The 17,468-nt window shown below is 62.2% G+C and overlaps 2 protein-coding genes across 2 annotated transcripts in view; both read left to right on the forward strand.

Moving 5' to 3' along the window:
• Positions 1–11,355, forward strand: part of LOC115848698 (uncharacterized) — a 65,567-nt gene extending 54,212 nt beyond the window's left edge. The window contains exon 5 of the mRNA XM_030849581.2: positions 11,159–11,355. Coding sequence (XP_030705441.2) covers positions 11,159–11,255 — 97 coding nt within the window. The 3' untranslated portion in view covers positions 11,256–11,355. The remainder of the gene's footprint in view (positions 1–11,158) is intronic.
• A 46-nt stretch (positions 11,356–11,401) lies between these two features.
• Positions 11,402–14,278, forward strand: ELFN1 (extracellular leucine rich repeat and fibronectin type III domain containing 1). The gene has a single exon (XM_060284801.1). The coding sequence runs from the start codon at positions 11,402–11,404 to the stop codon at positions 13,847–13,849; it is 2,448 nt and encodes an 815-aa protein (XP_060140784.1). The 3' UTR covers positions 13,850–14,278.
• Positions 14,279–17,468: the final 3,190 nt, after the last annotated feature.

Below are 17,468 nucleotides of genomic sequence, written 5' to 3' on the forward strand. Positions count from 1 at the left end.
TTGAGGGCTGTGCCCTGGACGGACTCAGCTTCACGTCTGCCAGCGCTGTTGGCCAGAGCGGTGTCGGGGCGCCCAGCTTCCAGGGGTGCAGAGAGAGACCCCCCTCGTGGTGGAAGGGGGAGTCAGGTCCCGTCACAGGCGAGATGGGAGGGGAAGTTCTGGGAAAGCCATCTGCCGTAGCAGCCGTGGCCTCACCTCCCGTGTGGAGCGTGGTTTCCCCTCATTTACAGAGGGCGTTCTGAGAAGGTCTGTGTCTTTTACTCATCTGGGCCTAACGTGATGTCCGTCTGTCCACACACAGATGACGCGGAACGGAAACCAGCAGGCCCTGTGAGGGTGGTGGAGCAATCCTAACGTCACCCGAGGGGGCTGGGGTCTCCCTCCGAGGCAGCCCTTCCCGCATTTCCCTGTCCTCCTGGAGGCCAGTGCTGGAGTCACCAGATGAGATGCCTGTCATAAGCTTTCCCGGCGGAGCTTTCTCTGCTGTTTACCCTGCTCTGAGCCGACCCTGACTCGTGTAAACCCGGAATGAGCAAAAGACGAGTCAGGGGTGACGTTTCACTTGATAAAACGGCCATGCACTTTACAAAGCCGTTCATGGGATTTGTTGACACGGCTGTCCAGGGCACATCTGCCGTGGAGGCCCTGAGCTCGTAGAACCAGGAGGCCTCCATCAGAAGCAATCTCTCTGGGGGAAATCATCCCAGGTAGATGTGAGGAGGGCCCCAAGCCCCACCCAAACTGTGAAGATGGTCCAGGAAATGAAACCCCAGAGGAGGGATCTCGCCCATGAATGGTGGATCCAAAGTCCTCAATAAGACACAGACAAATTCAGTCCCACAAAATATTAGAGAATCTGCCCTGATTATGCAGGATTTATTGAAAGAATTCAGTGATGGCTTAATAGTAGAGAAATCTGTTAATACAATAATACGCAGTATGAGCAGCTCAGCCCTAATGCCTTGTTAATAAGTGACAAAAGGCATGTGATGACATCCAGCACCACTTTCTGATTTTAAAGTAACCGCTAAAAATAGAACTAGAAAGACACTTTCTTATCACAGTAAAGAATCTGTCTCAATTCAACAGCCAGTGTCATTCCAAACGATGAGATTTTTAATGATTCCAATTCAAAAACTTCTATGCAAAAAACCCCAACAGTGCCCTTTATCATTGTCCAGATATTCTGGACGTAGCAATAAGACATGAAACAGAATTAAACGGGAAACAAGAAAGGATTGTAATTATTTGCAGACAATGTGATTGGAGACCTCAGAAACCCAAAAGAACCGAGTGAAAAAATAATTTAATGTGAGAACTTGGTGAAGGTACTGGGCTGCACAGAACACAGGCATACACAAATCAATAGTTTTTATCTGTACCAGCAGCAGCTAGTTGGAGAACATAATGAAATAAACAGCCCCTAGTCACAATGGCAACGAAAAAAACCTCCGTGGGATTCCTAGGAATGCATTTACAAGGAAAAATGAGGGTCATTGTGAGGCAGTCTGTAAAGTTTTCCTGAGAGATACCAAAGAAAACAAGAAGAGTGAGATAAGCCGTGTTGGAATATTATAAAACCTGCAGGTTCTTCCAAAATTAATTTCTGGGTTCCGTGCACTCCCGTCCGCACCTTGGTGGCATGTTTTGAAGAGCGAGATAAAATCGTTCTAAGAGTTGACCTAGAAGAATGTGCAAAGGATGCCTTGCCTCCTAGGTACGGAAGCTTGTTATAGAGACAGTGGTTTATTTATTTTTTTTTTATTGACGTCTCGTTGATTTACAGTGTTGTGCTAGTTTCTGCTGTACAGCAAAGTGATTCAGTTATACGTATAGACTTTTCATATTCTTTTCCATTATGGTTTATCACAGGATGTTGAGTATAGTTCCCCGTGCTCTACAGTAGGACCTTGTTGTTTGCCCATCCTATATGTACCAGTTTGCATCTGCTAACCCCAAATTCCCAATCCCCCCCTTTCCCTTGGCAACCACAGGTCTGTCCTCTATGTCTGCGAGGCTGTTCCTGTTTCATAAAAGTTCATTTGTGTCCTATTTTAGATTCCACATATAAGTGATATCATAGGGTATTTATCTTTCTCTGATCTACTTCGCTTAGTAGGATAATCTCTACGTCCATCCGTGTTGCTGCGAATGGCATATTTCATTCTTTTTTATGGCCGAGTAATATTCCACTGTATATATGTACCACATCTTCTTTATCCATTCATCTGTTGATAGACATTTAGGTTGCTGCCATGACCTGGCTATTGTCAGCGGTGCTGCTATGAACATAGGGGTGCATGTGTCTTTTCAAATTAAAGTTTTCGTCTTTTCTGGATATATGCCCAGGAGTGGGATTGCTGGGTCATATGGTAATTCTATTTTTAGTGTTTTAAGGAACCTCCATACTGTTCTCCATAGTGGCTGCACCAACTTACATTCCCACCCGCAGTGTAGGAGGGCTCCCTGTTCTCCACACTCTCCAGCGTTGGTTATTTGTAGACCTTTTAACGACGGGCAGTCTGGCCGGTGCTGCTTTGGTGTGTCCGGGACAGGGCGTGGTCAGTGGAACAGAATAGTCCCCAGACAGAGGCCTCCTTAGAGGGTGACCATGGAACAAGTTATCACCCAAATGGGAATAATTTGCAAGTGAGAGGGGATCTATTAATAATTACTCTGGAACAAGAGGCATTAATAGAGAGCATCCCCGGAAGATCACGACACACGGTTGTTCTCCTTTACGGGTGATTGTGGATTGAATATTTTCACAAATTCAGTCAGCATACATTTCCTACTCTGTGCCTGGAAAGGCAGACAGGACCCGGGCCTGCTGGCCAAGGGCTTTCTGCCTGGGATCTGACGCTGGTGGGGAGAGACAGGGGGTCTGGTCTTTGCAGTGTGGGGTCGCGGTGGGGCCAGCACGGGCAGCTTTGGGATTCCCGAGGGGAGTCCCCAGCTCCAACCTGGAGTCTGAACAGAGAACGCCTGGCAGGGGGTGGTTGGGGTGATGGGCGGGGTTAGGGTTCCAGGCGGAGGAAACAGCGTCTCAGAGAAAATGGAAGATGTGCAAGTTACTCTTTGCCGCGTAGGACAAGCGGAGTAACGGTGAGGGCCAGGCAGGCACCGTCGCCGGGCCTGGGTGGCCCGCTGGAGACGTGGGCTCATGGGGGGAACTGGGGAGCTGCGCGGGGTGGCAGGGGGGAGGAGGGGGACAGGCTTGACCAGCTGTGCCCTGTGGAAAGCACAGTCCCGCCGGGGTGCGGGCCGGAGCATCACGGGTCAAGTGCAGGGAGTGGATTCTTCGGCAGAAGATGTCAGGACGATTGGGTGCCTGTTCCAGGGGTTTGGGGGGCATCAATTTTTATCTTTCTTTACACCCGAGAAATACTTTCCAGGTGGATTGCAAGTTAAATGTAAAGATGCAGATAGAGGCAGACGTGTGGTCTCGGGACAGCTCGGCATCCCCAAGCTGTGTGTGCGTGTGTGTGCGCGCGTGTGTGTGATTTGTATGTGATGACACACAAATTAACAGGAGTCTGTGGCCCAGGCCTGGCTGTGGTGCTGGCCTCGCCTCCGGAAGCTGCAGGAGAGGGTGTGAGCTGAGGCCACGCAGTGCACAGTTTCGTTCTTACAGCCTAGCCGGACCCGGCAAGGCTTGTTCATCCCGGGAACACGGGGGCCTGGAGGCAGCGGCCTCTGACAGGTTTCGTGGGGCGAATGCTTGGCATGTGAGGGGTGGGTGGTGGAGGGGAGCCTCCTGGAAGGAATCCCCGGTGTGATGACGGCTCTCCCGTTTCCCACGTGGAAACACCCCGTTGCTGAGGGCACCGTGCCGAGCTGCCCCCTGACCACAGGGCGCCGTAGGCACAGCCTGCAGCACGGCCAGCCTGGGCACCGCCGACGTGTCCTGAGTACTCCGTTGCGGAGACTTCTCAGACTGACTTTGCGTGGTGTTTTATTTCCCTTATTAATTTAGCGTTTGCGGGCTAATTGCTCATTTATAATCTCCACTCCAAAACCGTGCCCCAAACCTTTAATACAATTAATCGTGGCCAGGAAGTATGCTTTGATTAAATAACCATAGCAACGGGACGTGCTGCAGGGCGCACGTGTGCAGAGGCCTGACCCCGTGAAGGAGGTGGGAAACGGTCACCGGGCCCTGTGAGTGTCTGGGGGGTGGAGGACAGAGACGGACCCGTGCCTCGGTCTCCCCTAAGGTCCCTTCCAGAGCCCTACGCCGCCGCCCTGCCCTCCTGCCAGGCTGGGATCAGAGCTCAGGGTGGGGACGGACCCGAGCTCGGAGTTGGTCAGAAAGGGCTCTTGGCTGTCAGCGTTGTACCGGGAGGAGCAGATCCAGCAAGTCCCTGCTTTCAGTCTCAGACCAGCCCTCCCTCAAAACAAGTGGAGAGGTTCGCAGACTAAAGATAGAACTTCCTAGCTGCAGGGGCTCTGAGGGTGTGATGGGGAACAGTGCCAGGCGTCCACAGCGCGGGGTGGACCCGTGTTCCTCGAGAGGGTCTCTCGTCATCCCTCCTCCCCGGAGGCCGGCCAGCCACCCTCACCCCCGTGTCCCTGCGAGCGACCGAGCAGGAAGCCACTGCAAAGTGATTTTTCTCTCCAGCGATGCTGTACATCATGTTTTTTAATTTAAAAAGATGCCCAGTGGAAGCACAGCAGACCATTAAATGTTTGGGTCCCTAATTAACTCCAGAGCAGCCTGGAGCCTCGGGCCTGGGGGGAGGAGGGATGCAGCGCATGGCATCTTCCCAGGAGACAGACCCCAGCCCCAGAGCCCTTCCTGCGCCCCCGCCCCCTCCCGGGGCCTTTTGAACAAGCAGATGCCGTGGTCCTCTGACCTCACTTTGGGAGAATCGTGTTTCCGCAGCCGGCTTGTTGGGTAACGCCGATACCTGCCTCCCCAGACATGGGAGAAGCGGGTCAGTATACAGTAGGCGCTCAATACGTGGGGAATCCTGGAGGAAGTGAGAGGTCGTGACCTCTGTTTGCACATGTGCTCGTCACAGCCTCTGGATGGGCAGGGTGAGGGCCCTGAGGCCCGGTGGGGTCCCGTGGACCCACCCAAGGTCAACTGGCAGGAGTGTTGGGCACTCAGCCCCTTTCTGGGCCCCGTCCTTTGACCTTTGCCGACACCGTCCGCATCCTTGCGGGGTGGGGGGCCGGGGTGCAGGGGTTGGTCCCTCCACCTCATGTCCTCCCAGAGGACAAGGCCGGGGCCAGCTGAGGTCAGGGGTTTGCCAGACCCGACCCCGTGGCCAAGTCCTGAGGGTCCAGCCCCGCTGAGTCAGCACTGCTGGACCACCTGCCATGCGAGCCCGTGCCAGCCTCCTTGGACACACAGGGAGGGAGTGGGCAGTGGGGCAGGTTCTAGGTGGGTGCTGAGCCCAGGACGGCCCCCGTGGGGCCCCCGTATACCCCCCAGAGTGGGCGGCTTGCTGAAGTAAAACCCACAGAGAGCGTCCAGCGGCCTGCTGCCCCCCCCCCCCCGCCCCGCCCAACTGCCTAGAATGCCTCCTCCATCCACGAGGCCAGGGGCACAGCTGCAGCAGGATACAAGGGTCTACAGAGCACCCCTGTACCGGGCAACGCACTGGAGGCCTCCATAATCTGGCCATGGCAGCCTCACTGTAACCCTTGGGGGACCTACCATTTGACAGGGGAGGAAACGGGCTCAGAGAGGGTGAGTGACTGGCCCAAGGCCACAGAGCCAGAGCACGGCTGAGCCAGCATTCTCGTCCTGGCCCAGGAACCTGAAGCCCGAGATGGTTCTGTGCCTCTTTCAGGTGGGCAGCCGCTCCCACGCTTGGTCTGGCTGGGTGGGGTCATCCGCCTGCCTCGTGGCCTGGCCTGCCTGAGGTGCCCGTCATGACCCGTGGGCTCTGCAGTAGAGCCAGGCTGTAGGGTCAGACAAACGTTAGCAGTGAACACCATGTGTTGGCAAAACGTTGGAACGGCAAAAAGTTATCCATCTATAACTTGCCACCAATCTCCTTGCCTCCCCCGAGCCCCTGGCCCTCGGCCTGAGCGTCCGTGTGGAGGTGGAAAGTCCCGTCCATCAGCAAAATCCTCAGAGCACCCCGGCCTCTTGTCTGGGCTTGGCGATCGGGGAGAGGAACAGTCTTTTTAGACGGATGTGCTCCTTTCCCACATGGCCGTGGTGATTATGCAAATCTGGTCGTAAGGAGTTTAAAAGCCTGGAACCACCATATTTCTTCATTTCATTATCGGCGACCCGGGCTCTGGAGTTGATGCGACAGAACGATCTCGGTGCCAGCCTCACACATGCTGACCCCGTCGTACGTCCTCGGTGACAGAGGTGGCTGTTGAGACAGCGGCCGGGTGGCCCCGGTGGGCTTCCCACCTGACTGGTCTTGGGACCTCGCAGGTCCCTTCACTCGCGGGGCCTCAGGCTTCTCACCTGGGCCCGGAGGGCAGGGTGGGTGTCCCTGTCCCCTCACCTTGTGGGACTGCCGTGAGGGTGAGGATGTGATGGCTCTGAAAGTGACTGTGCTCGGGGCTCCGTCCACCTGGGTGAGGGGCGCAGGGGGCACAGAGCCCCTGGGCATGCGTTCAGGGGGGCGCTGGCAGAGGGAGGACGTCGGACACACGTTGCTGGTCCTATCGGGCGTGTTGGGATTTGCAGACCAGGGGCAACCCAGGCAGCCCGAGGCCCTCCAGAGGGTAGTGACAGCTCCCGCTGGCCCGACAAAATGCAAAGGAAGGTGATTTGTGAGAAAGCAGCGGCCCTCGGGAAGGACGCACTTCTACCCTGTTTTTGCAGATGAGAAAACGGAGCAGACGTTCCCTGCTGAGCTGCTCCCATGTGCCAGGCGCTGGTCCGGGCCTGGGATATCACAGCAGAGAACAGGACACGGCTCCTGCTCTGGGGTTTACATCCCAGCGGGGAGAGGATCTTTACTCCAGAAGTGAATAATAAAATAAACAAGGGAAACATCGGGGGAGATGAGTGCTGGGCAGAGCTGGGAACTGGGTGACGGGGCCGGGAGCACGAGTTCAGATGGGGAGGCCGCCGGCTCTGGGATTCGGGGGAGAGGAAGGGGCCTCTTCTGATCGGACAGCCGGAGGAAGAGCTCTCCAGGCGGGAACAGGGGTGCTGCGGCCCGGTGGCTGGAGGGAAGGGGGTGGGGGCAGGGAGGTGGGTTGAGAACGGGCAGCGGCGGCGGGTGGGGCAGGACCCTGGGTTTTGCTCCCCATGTGGGAGGAAAGGATGGCTGTCATCAGGGCTGTGGGCGGGACGGTGGGATCCCGTGAGGGCTCTCCAGGTCCCTCTGGCTGTGCGGGGGAGTGGATCGTGGGTGCCACAAGGTTGGAGCGATGGCCTTTGTCCCACGAGGGATGGGGACAACTTGGCCCGGGGTGGCCACAGCGTGCGTGGCGGGAGGCGAAGGTCCCGGTTTGGAGGTGGAGCGGACACTGTTGCTGCGGGACTGGGTTTGGGGTGGGGGGGAGAGGGGACTCGAGGACGACCCGCCGGCTTGTGGTTTGGGGAACGTGGTGGAGGAGGCTTGCGCACTTCGAGGGGGAAGCGGCTGCGTCTGTGAGCCTGGGGTCCAGGGCGTCAAGGTTGGCGAGGTGGGCGGGCGGGGTGGGGCAGGCGCGTGGAGAGAGCACTGAAGCCAAGGGAGGGGTGACAGCACCGCGGGGAAGGGAGGGCAGAGCCTGGCCACAGGCACAGTGAGAGGTCAGGGCGAGGGAGGGGGCCGGCAGAGGGGCCAGCAGCTAGCGGAGGAGCCCAGGGCGGGAGAGCGTGGCGGCTCAGGGACCCAGAGCAGGAAGTGCTCCAGGAAGGGGTGGCCGGTTACCTGGGCCAGGGGCCGCCCAGAGGCTGCAAAAGGGACAAAGAGGAGTGGAGCGGGCAGGACAGAGGTCACTAGTGCTCCCTCTGGAGCACTAGTGATCTCGATGGGAGGCGGCTCGGGCTGTGGGGGATGCATGCTGCCCTGGAGGGGCGGGGGTGGGGGTGGAACCGCGGCATCGTGGGGGGGGGAAGGGAGAGGGGCGTGGCCGGAGGGTGCTCAGGTCAAGCTGCTGTCTTTATGGAAGGTTCTAGACCTGTGTGTTCAACACCACTTGCCCCACTGCTTGTGCCCAGTAGCCGCCCTGTTGGACAGCACACACATAGACCATCTGTACTATCGCGGAGTCCGCGGGTGGGGACGGGAGCCGGGGGGACGATGCAGGAGCGGGGGAGCACACGTCGGCTGTACCTAGGGCCCCCTGAAGGCGGCCTCCACCCCTGCATCTCTCTGAAGTATGGGGCCCGGGGACCAGCGAGGGCAGGATGAGGGACCAGGGCCCTGCGGCTCCACCTGTACTGGGACCGTGAGTCTGGGGTGCTGGCAGGTTGGGGGACAGGTCTCTGCGCCCTGCCCCCAGCGCACGCGCTCTGCAGCCGTCCCGGAAACAGCTGTGCGGCCAGAGGCTTGCTGTGCGCGGTGGGGGGGGGCAGGGGTGTGGGAGCGAACCAGGGATGGACGGGGCGGGAGCGTGATGCGTGCCTGAGCACGAGAGGAGGAGCGGGCCCCGTGGTCTGTTCAGAACCTTTCTCAGTGACTCGGCCAGTTCCCTGGGCAGCCGCTTCCCGAGGACCCCAGTCCTCACGGGGCTCTCAGACACCGGGGGCGGTATCCTGGCCCCCCACCGGGGCGTTCCTGCTGACGCAGCACATGGTGGCCTGAGGGGCCTCCTCCACAGGAGGACGGGCTGGCTCACTGTGTGACCTTCGGGGAGGCCCTCTGGGCCTCAGTTTCCCCTGTGTGAGGTGTGCAACAGAACTCTGGGGTCCCTGCCAGGCTGAGGTGAGGGGCGGAGGCTACGCTGGCTGGGGAACAGCCACCAGGGTGGCACCCACACTCCTAGCCGATGCTCCTGCCTGTGGCCGGGCGGGTAGGGAGGGCTGTGTCCCCGCAGGCCTGGCTCCCCCCCCGGCCCGGGCTCCAGGGCCAGGTCTGATGCACAGAGTTGAGGGCGGGCCGGCCGGCCCAACAGGAGCCCCGGGACCCGTCCCTGCCCTCCTCCGTCCTTCATCGTGAGGGCCGGCCCGATGGAGGAGGCCCCCGGATGGGGCGTGGGGAGAGGCAAGGCTGGGCTCCAGAGGCACCTGCCGCTCACAGGTGCCAGCCCTGAGCGCAGTTCCTAGACTGTCACGCCGGGAGGAGGGCCGCAGTGCCGGCAGGGCGGGCCGTGGGGAGGGGGCGCAGCAGGCCTGGCTGGACCGCAGGGGCCCGCACACCCTCGAGCGCTCGGGCGGAGCCGCGTCCATCCGAAGGCACACGGGTCCACGCACACGGGCTGACGTAGGTCCCAGCAAGTGTGGAACATACCTCCGCCCTGTGCGTGCGAGCACACGTGCACGTGGCTCTCCAGCCACCTGGTGCCCAGGTGCCCTGGGCGTGGGGCAGCGAGAGGCTGGGCCAGCCCTGGGGCCCGTCTTCCCCAACCACGCCTGCCTGTGGTAAGGGTTCTTTAGGCCCTGTGATCCTCCTTAACTTGACTTTGAGTTATTTTGAGCAAGAGATTAAAGGCGATTATGATCAGCCTTGCCCAGGCGCCGCGCTGCCCTGACGGGCTCACTGCTCCGTCCGTGTCCATCCGGAGGCCGGAGCCAGACTCTGATTGGCGCCTTGCCCCGCCAGCCATCCCCACCTCCAAACACCGCCTGGACGCACTTGCAGCCTGCCCGGCCGCCCGCTCTTGGCCTCTGGGGCGGCCGGGGGACCTAAGCCCCAGCACCTGGACGGATGGGGCAGGGGACCGGTGGGGAGGAAAGGGCCTGCACAGGCCAACAGACGCTGGGAGGTGTGATGGCGATGAACTCCAAGTACGCCCCTTGGGATTGTAGATCTCACGTCACAAGATGGACCACGCAGGGACACCAGCATCCCCTGCAAGGCTTCCTCCTGAGGCGAGGGAGACCCAGGCAAACCGCAGGCTGCTCCCTCCTCCAGCCATTTCCCTTTGGGCCCAGAGAGGCCCTGTGCTTTGCTGGGTGTCACACAGCGACCCTGGGCCGAGCCCCGGTTGGGCTCTGCTGTGGCCCCACAGGAACTCTCCCAGCCCCTTCTGAGCTCTCCCCTCCCTTTAACTAACTCGGAAAGACTCTGCCCCAGGAGCCAGATCAAAGCTGTTCTTCGTGAAGTTTCCAAAGGGGGGGAAATCCATTTCACATCATTATTTTTTTCTCCTAATTTAAACCACCTCAGTGCAGGCTAGTGGCAAACGTCAATATCAGTGAAATGCACTCAGCTGGCTGCCCGCCAGGCCACGGGGCAGTCACAGAGGCCGCTGCAACTCCAAAGCGTAACCGGCAGACACACGCCCTTGTCTGTCCTGCGGGAGAAATACGAGGGGCAGAGGGTGAGTCCCGCACTGGCCGGGGCTGGGGAGGGGGGGCGCGTCCAGGCGCAGCGGGAGCCCGCGGCGCGTGAGCCCCACAGGCACCGGCTTCATCCCGGACGGCTGCCCTGTACTGTGACCGTCGCAGCCTCGGCACGCGTGCCGGCACGGGGGTGGGGAGGCCTGCCCTGGAGACGCGCGGGGTCTGGTGGGGGCAGAGATCAGAGATGGGAGGGGTCAGGGCTGCCCAGGTGTGCTCATCGGAGCCAGATGGAAAGCTACAGACAGCGTCCAGCCGGCTCATTCGGGGAAGCGGAGGCCCAGAAGGGGCACGAGGTACCCGGGTCACACTGCCCGAGAACGCGGACCCAGGACCTCGCCGTCCTGGCTCCTCGCTTGAGAGGGGTCTGGAAGGCTCCTGCGCAGCCAGCCGAGGACCCTTGGGAGGGGCTGAGTGCCCTCCTAGGTGGCCGCAGTGCCACCCCAGGCCTTCAGGGGGCAGCGCAGAGCATCTGTCACACGGCCCCTCCCCCACCGTCGCCGGTCAGCCAAGCACCTTAGCCTTGTCCCTGGGCCTCGGTTTGCTCATCTGACACGTGGGGTCACTGGTGAGGGGGCGGAAGTGGGGCTCGGGCTCAGCCCATGCTTCCCGCTTCAGGGCACAGAGGTCAGCCTGCGGTCCGGCACTGAGCCCCCTTGCGTTTCCTCCCTCACTGCCCGGGGCAGCTCGGCGGGACTGGGCCCAGGGCCGCACTTGACCGCCCTCTCCCCTCTTGTCTTGCAGCAGGACCGGCTGGAGCTGGAGGACGCCCGGGCCGATGGGGAAGGAGGCCCCGGTTCCGGCAGGACGCCGGCGGATGGCGAGAGGCGGCTGGCCGTGAGGGAGGCGCTCCCCCCGCCCCCAGCACTCGGGCCGCCCGGCCATGCGGCTCGGCCCGGTGCGCCCCTGAGAGCGCGGGCGCCCTCCCCTCCCGCCACCCCGTGCCCCCGGGCAGGCCGAGCGGGCGCCCCCGCAGGGCTGGTCCCGATGGCCGGGTGCCGGCAGGCTGCGCCGTGGGCCTGGGCGTGCGTGGCGGCGGCCGCCCTGCTGCTCGCGGGCGGGCTGGTGCGCGGCGACTGCTGGCTGATCGAGGGCGACAAGGGCTTCGTGTGGCTGGCCATCTGCAGCCAGAACCAGCCGCCCTACGAGGCCATCCCGCAGCAGATAAACAGCACCGTCGTGGACCTGCGGCTGAACGAGAACCGCATCCGCAGCGTGCAGTACGCCGCGCTGAGCCGCTTCGGCAACCTCACGTACCTCAACCTCACCAAGAACGAGATCGGCTACATCGAGGACGGCGCCTTCTCGGGCCAGTTCAACCTGCAGGTGCTGCAGCTGGGCTACAACCGGCTGCGCAACCTGACGGAGGGCGCGCTGCGCGGCCTGAGCAAGCTGGAGTACCTGTACCTGCAGGCCAACCTCATCGAGGTGGTGGCGCCCGGCGCCTTCTGGGAGTGCCCCAACATCGTCAACGTCGACCTGTCCATGAACCGCATCCAGCGGCTGCACAGCGCCACCTTCGCGGGCCTGGCCAAGCTGTCCGTGTGCGAGCTCTACAGCAACCCCTTCTACTGCTCCTGCGAGCTGCTGGGCTTCCTGCGCTGGCTGGCGGCCTTCACCAACGCCACGCAGACCTACGACCGCGTGCAGTGCGAGTCGCCGCCGCTCTACTCGGGCTACTCCCTCCTGGGCCAGGGCCGCCACGGCCAGCGCAGCGTCCTCAGCAAGCTGCAGTCCGTGTGCACCGACGCCTCCTACGCGGCCGAGACCCGCCCGGCGCCCGGCCGCTCGCCGCCGCCGCCGCCGCCCCCCGCGCCGCCCGCGGAGCCCAGCGAGGGCCCCTGCGCCGAGGATGAGTGCTTCTCCGGCGACGGCACCACGCCGCTGGTGGCCCTGCCCACGCTGGCCCCGCAGGCCGAGGCCCGCCCGCTCATGAAGGTCACGCAGCTGACGCAGAACTCGGCCACCATCACGGTCCAGCTGCCCAGCCCGTTCAACCGCATGTACACGCTGGAGCACTTCAACAACAGCAGGTCGTCCACCGTGTCCAGGCTGACCCGGGCCCAGGAGGAGATCCGCCTGACCAACCTCTACGCGCTCACCAACTACACCTACTGCGTGGTCTCCACCAGCTCGGGGCTGCATCACAACCACACCTGCCTCACCATCTGCCTGCCCAAGCCGCCCAGCCCGCCGGGCCCCGTGCCCGGCTCCTCCACGGCCACGCGCTACATCATGACCGTCCTGGGCTGCCTCTTCGGCATGGTGCTGGTGCTCGGCGCCGTCTACTACTGCCTGCGGCGGCGGCGGCGCCGGGAGGAGCAGCAGCAGAAGGCCGCCGCGGCGGCCGCGGCCGGCAGCCTCCAGAAGACGGTCATCGAGCTCAAGTACGGGCCCGAGATGGAGGCGCCCGGCCTGGCCCCGCTGTCCCAGGGCCCGCTGCTGGGCCCCGAGGCCGTGACCCGCGTGCCGTACCTGCCGGCGGCCGCCGGCGAGCTGGAGCAGTACAAGCTGGCGGAGGGCGGCGAGACGCCCAAGGCCAGCAAGGGCAGCTACCTGGAGGTGCGTTCAGGGGGGCAGGCGGAGCGCAGGGACGGGGGGCCGGGCCCCGACAGCCGCAGCTCGGTGGCCGAGATCTCCACCATCGCCAAGGAGGTGGACAAGGTCAACCAGATCATCAACAACTGCATCGACGCCCTCAAGTCCGAGTCCACCTCCTTCCAGGGCGGCAAGGCGGGGGCCGCGGCCGAGCCGCAGCTGGTGCTGCTGTCCGAGCCGCTGGCCGGCAAGCACGGCTTCCTGGCGCCCGCCTACAAGGACGCCTTCAGCCACAGCCTGCAGCGGCATCACAGCGCGGAGGCCGCCCCCGGGGCCCCGCGCGCCAGCACCTCGTCCAGCGGCTCCGCGCGCAGCCCGCGGCCCTACCGCGCCGAGGCCGCCGGGCCGCACAAGGCCGCGGCCGCCGAGGCCAAGTACATCGAGAAGAGCTCGCCCGCGGCCGACGCCATCCTCACTGTGACCCCCGCGGCCGCCGTGCTGCGGGCCGAGGCTGAGAAGAGCCGCCAGTACGGTGAGCACCGGCACTCGTACCCCGGCTCCCACCCCGCCGAGACGCCCCTGCCCCACGAGGGCCCCGGCGGCCGCAAGGCGTCCATCCTGGAGCCTCTGACCCGGCCGCGGCCCCGCGACCTGGCCTACTCGCAGCTGTCCCCGCAGTACCATAACCTGAGCTACTCCTCCAGCCCCGAATACACCTGCAGGGCCTCCCAGAGCATCTGGGAGCGCTTCAGACTGAGCCGCCGGCGGCACAAGGACAACGGGGAGTTCGTGGCGGCCGGCCACGCCCTGCGCAAGAAGGTCCAGTTCGCCCAAGATGAGGACCTGCACGACATCCTGGACTACTGGAAGGGCGTGTCCGCACAGCACAAGTCCTGAGCCCCCCCCCCCCACGCCAGGCGCCCGGTGCCCGCGCCCTCCCCGAAACTCGTGATGCCCACTGGACCAAAAAGGACACAAGAGCCACTGCAGCTGTTTGTAACCCAGAGACCCACGGGACACACCCACACACACACGCTAGCAGCTGTTAAAGCCCTGGGCTTTGCAGAGGAAGTGGGGAGGGGGCACTGACAGTATGAACGGGAGGTGAACCGTGGCCGAGCACGTGTACCTGCCCTGAGTCATTCTCACCGGTGTGAGCGGGCCCGTACACACACACACATACACACCACCATACAGACACACCACACACACACACACCACCACCACCACACAGACACACCCCACGCACACACCCCACACACAGACACACACACAAGGGACTTCGGAAAACTGTGTCTTAGGGATGGGGGGTGGGGGTTTTTTTTTCATTATCTATTCTCTCTTTTGATTCTTCTCTGCTTTCTTTCTTTCCCTCTCTTCTCTCGTTATTTTCTTTTTTAAAAAAATATATTAAAAGTTCTCTTAAAAAGATAAAACACTAGACCTGGGGGGCGTGGCCAGCGTGGCCACCTGGCTCCTCGCATGATCTCCGTCCGTGGTTTTTTGTGGACTGTTCAGTCCGTCTCTTCATTGCCACCTCCGGAGGCCACCAAAGAGGGGCAGAGCGAAGGCAGGCGGCCGAGTGGCCTCCAGGAAGGTCCCGGAGCCCTGCGGGACTCGAGGAGGGGGGCTGTGCCTGGGGACGGCTCGGGGGTGGCCGGGGGCTGTGTGTGCTCCTGTCGTCCTGTTGTATAGAAAAATATTTCTATATTTGCAATGTTTGCTGTAAAACGAGAAAGAAAAAAAAGACTATGTCTGTCTGTCCACTAAAAAAAAAATTCTGCAAAGGAAAAAAATCCCAATGCTTGTTTGTTTGTAGTGGGTTTCTACTGTGGGATTTAGGGAAGGATTTGGGGTTTTAGATGTCTGGTTTAGGGGTGGCGCTGGGGTCACAGGCCCTGGGAGTGACGCAGCCAGCCCTGGGTGGGGAACTCCAGCTTCGGTGTGGAAGGGCAGGGGAGGGAGGTGGGCACCGGGGGGGTGAGTGAGTGTGTCCGACGGTGCGTGTGACTGGTGTCTGCGCACACACCCGGGAAGCTGACGGGTGTGTACACATGGTGGGGTTTGCATGTGAGCGGGGCGAGCTCGAGCGGGTTGGAGGGGCCCCTCCCGTGGCTGGAGCCCCCCCTACGGGGAAAGTTCCCTCAGATCCCGACGCCGCAGGCCCTCACGGGCCTCGCGCCCATCCCCCTGCCAGCCTGGTGGGGCCCCGAACTCGGAGGAAGGGGTTTGAGCGCAGGTATGAACAGCGCCAGGTTGTTCAGAATCTCCCGAGGAGCCCGGACCGCGACCCCGAGCTCACGGAGGGTCCCCCTCAGTGGCTCCGTCCAGAGCAGTGCTGCCACAGGTGCCCTCCCTCAGGAGCCAGAGCAAGGCTTTTAGGGTGAGAAGCCATTTCTGGGCCTTGAGGCCACCTGTCAGCACAGTGGAGGACCTGCACCCATCCCAGTCCTGCGTCCTGCAGAAGCACCTTCTCCAAGGCGGGCCCTGCAGGGAACAGGGGACCCGCCACTGACCCTCCCGCTGGACGCGTCAGATCTTCATCCGAGCTCTCTACCTCGCAGGGGTAGGGGCTCTCCTCTCCTTCCTACCCCCCCCGCCCCAGTCCAGGGCAAACCCACGCCCAGGCACGAGTGGGAGCTGGGACTGAGCTCGGAAGCAATGGGGAGCCGGAGAGCAGCCAGACCCGGAGCAGAGGATGGAAGCGGGGTTCAGGCGTGGGGGGCAGGGCTGGAAGCGGCGGGTCAGCAGCCCTCCTTGCACACCCCCGCTGACAGACTGCTCCCCCCTCCCCTCCATGGCGATCTCACTTTAGGCACCTTAGAGCCTGTGCAGGAGCCGGGGCCGGGACACGGCGGGTCTGTCTCTTGCGGGCTGGCCGCCGTCCTGGCCTCTGCACCCAGGTGACCCCGTCAAGGTCCTGCATGTGGGGCCCCTGCACGGCCCCCCTCGACTGAGCCCCTCCAGAGTGGGCCACTTCTGAGGACGCTGCCCCCCGACCCGACAGGCCCCAGGCTCCCCCGGCTCCGGCCATGGGGGTGACAGTGCAGGGGCACCGTTACATGTGAGGGGGCTGGAGACCACGAGGCCGTGCCCAGGGCAGCGCGGGCAGGCAGAGGAGGCAGACCCCGGGGCTGGAGGCTGGGTGGAGGCCCAGAGAGGGGCCTGCCTCGCCCAAGGTCACGCAGTAAGTGGTGACAGTCCTGGCCGTGGGACAAAAGTGGGGTCAGGCCTCAGCTGCTGTTCCCTGTCACTGAGGAGATAGCACTGGCTATAGGGAATCAGAGAGCGACGGCCACAGGCCGGAGGCGCCAGCTGGCCAGGCATCGGGGAGGACACGTCACTACCGAGGGCCCTGCCCCGAGCAGGGGTCCCAGGGACACCCCGGGTTGGACAGACGTGGCTCTCACTGCTGGATGCTGGGCCAGTCCCAGGGCACAGACCTGTATGTCGCCGTGCCCTTGCTCGAAGGTGGTCACAGTGGAGGAGGCAACAGTAGACACACAGGACGCACACGCTTCTGATCCCCTACTGCGTGCGGGGCTCTGTGCCAGCCCTACTGAAGCCCAGGGAGGGGTCGACGCTGCCCCGACTCTGGAGAGGTTCACAGGCCAGAAGGGCACTGGAAGCAGAGGCAGGTGACGCAGCTCTGGGAGGCGCAGGGCCCAGGAGGCCCGGAGAAGGATGGGAACCCCTGCCTGGGAAGAGCCTGGAAGGCTTCCTAGAAGGGGTGTTTGGTCTGGAAAAAGGAAGCCACGGTGAGGATGGTGGGTGGACACTACAAAGTGGAGAGAGGTCAGCAGCCTTGTGGGCTCAGAAGTGAGCTCAGAGCCCAGAATGAAGGTCTGCCGGAGCGAGTCACGCCCTGGGCTGGGACCAGGGCCCGGCTTCCCCACGGGCAGCTCTTGTAGGTCTGTGAGATGTGGAAGCCGAAAGCGTGGGCACAAAGCAGGCTCTGCCACCTGTGACCGCGCGACCCCAGAAGGCCGCTGACCTCTCTGCAGCTCAGTGGGGACGCTGCACCTGCCCCCCCTGTACTGCACTGGGTCCCCGAATGGCACGTGGGCTTGTATCTGTCACCTCTGTCGGTCCGACGGTGCCGTGTAACAACCACCATACACACGTTATTGCTCACGTGACCAGGGCAGTTCTGCTGATCTTGGTCGCCCATCCATGTATCTGGGGGGTGCTGGGAGGACTGGGGCCCTCGTCCTCCACACACCGGCCCAGGTGATGGCCAAGAGAGCAAGCCCCCCATGGTCAGAGTGAGTCACATGGCTGAGCTCAAAGTCAAGGCGCAGACAGGCCACTCCCTCCACAGGGGCAAAGGGCGGGGACACAGGGTGGGGAGAAGAATCAGGACCACCTGAGAACAGAGGCCAAAAGCGTGGCCGAGCCTCACGTGTCCTCCCTCTAGAGGGGACCACAGAGCACAAACAGCAGAAAACCCAAGATGTGGTCCTGAGGTTTCATTCATGCGTTCATTCAACACACAGTTACAGAGCACCTGCTGTGT

The sequence above is a fragment of the Globicephala melas genome, chromosome 15 (genome assembly GCF_963455315.2).
Source record: "Globicephala melas chromosome 15, mGloMel1.2, whole genome shotgun sequence".
Classification (NCBI taxonomy): Eukaryota; Metazoa; Chordata; class Mammalia; order Artiodactyla; family Delphinidae; genus Globicephala; species Globicephala melas.

Coding starts and splice junctions, on each gene's coding strand:
- ELFN1 (XM_060284801.1), top strand. CDS start 11,402: ATGGCCGGGTGCCGGCAGGCTGCGCCGTGGGCCTGGGCGTGCGTGGCG.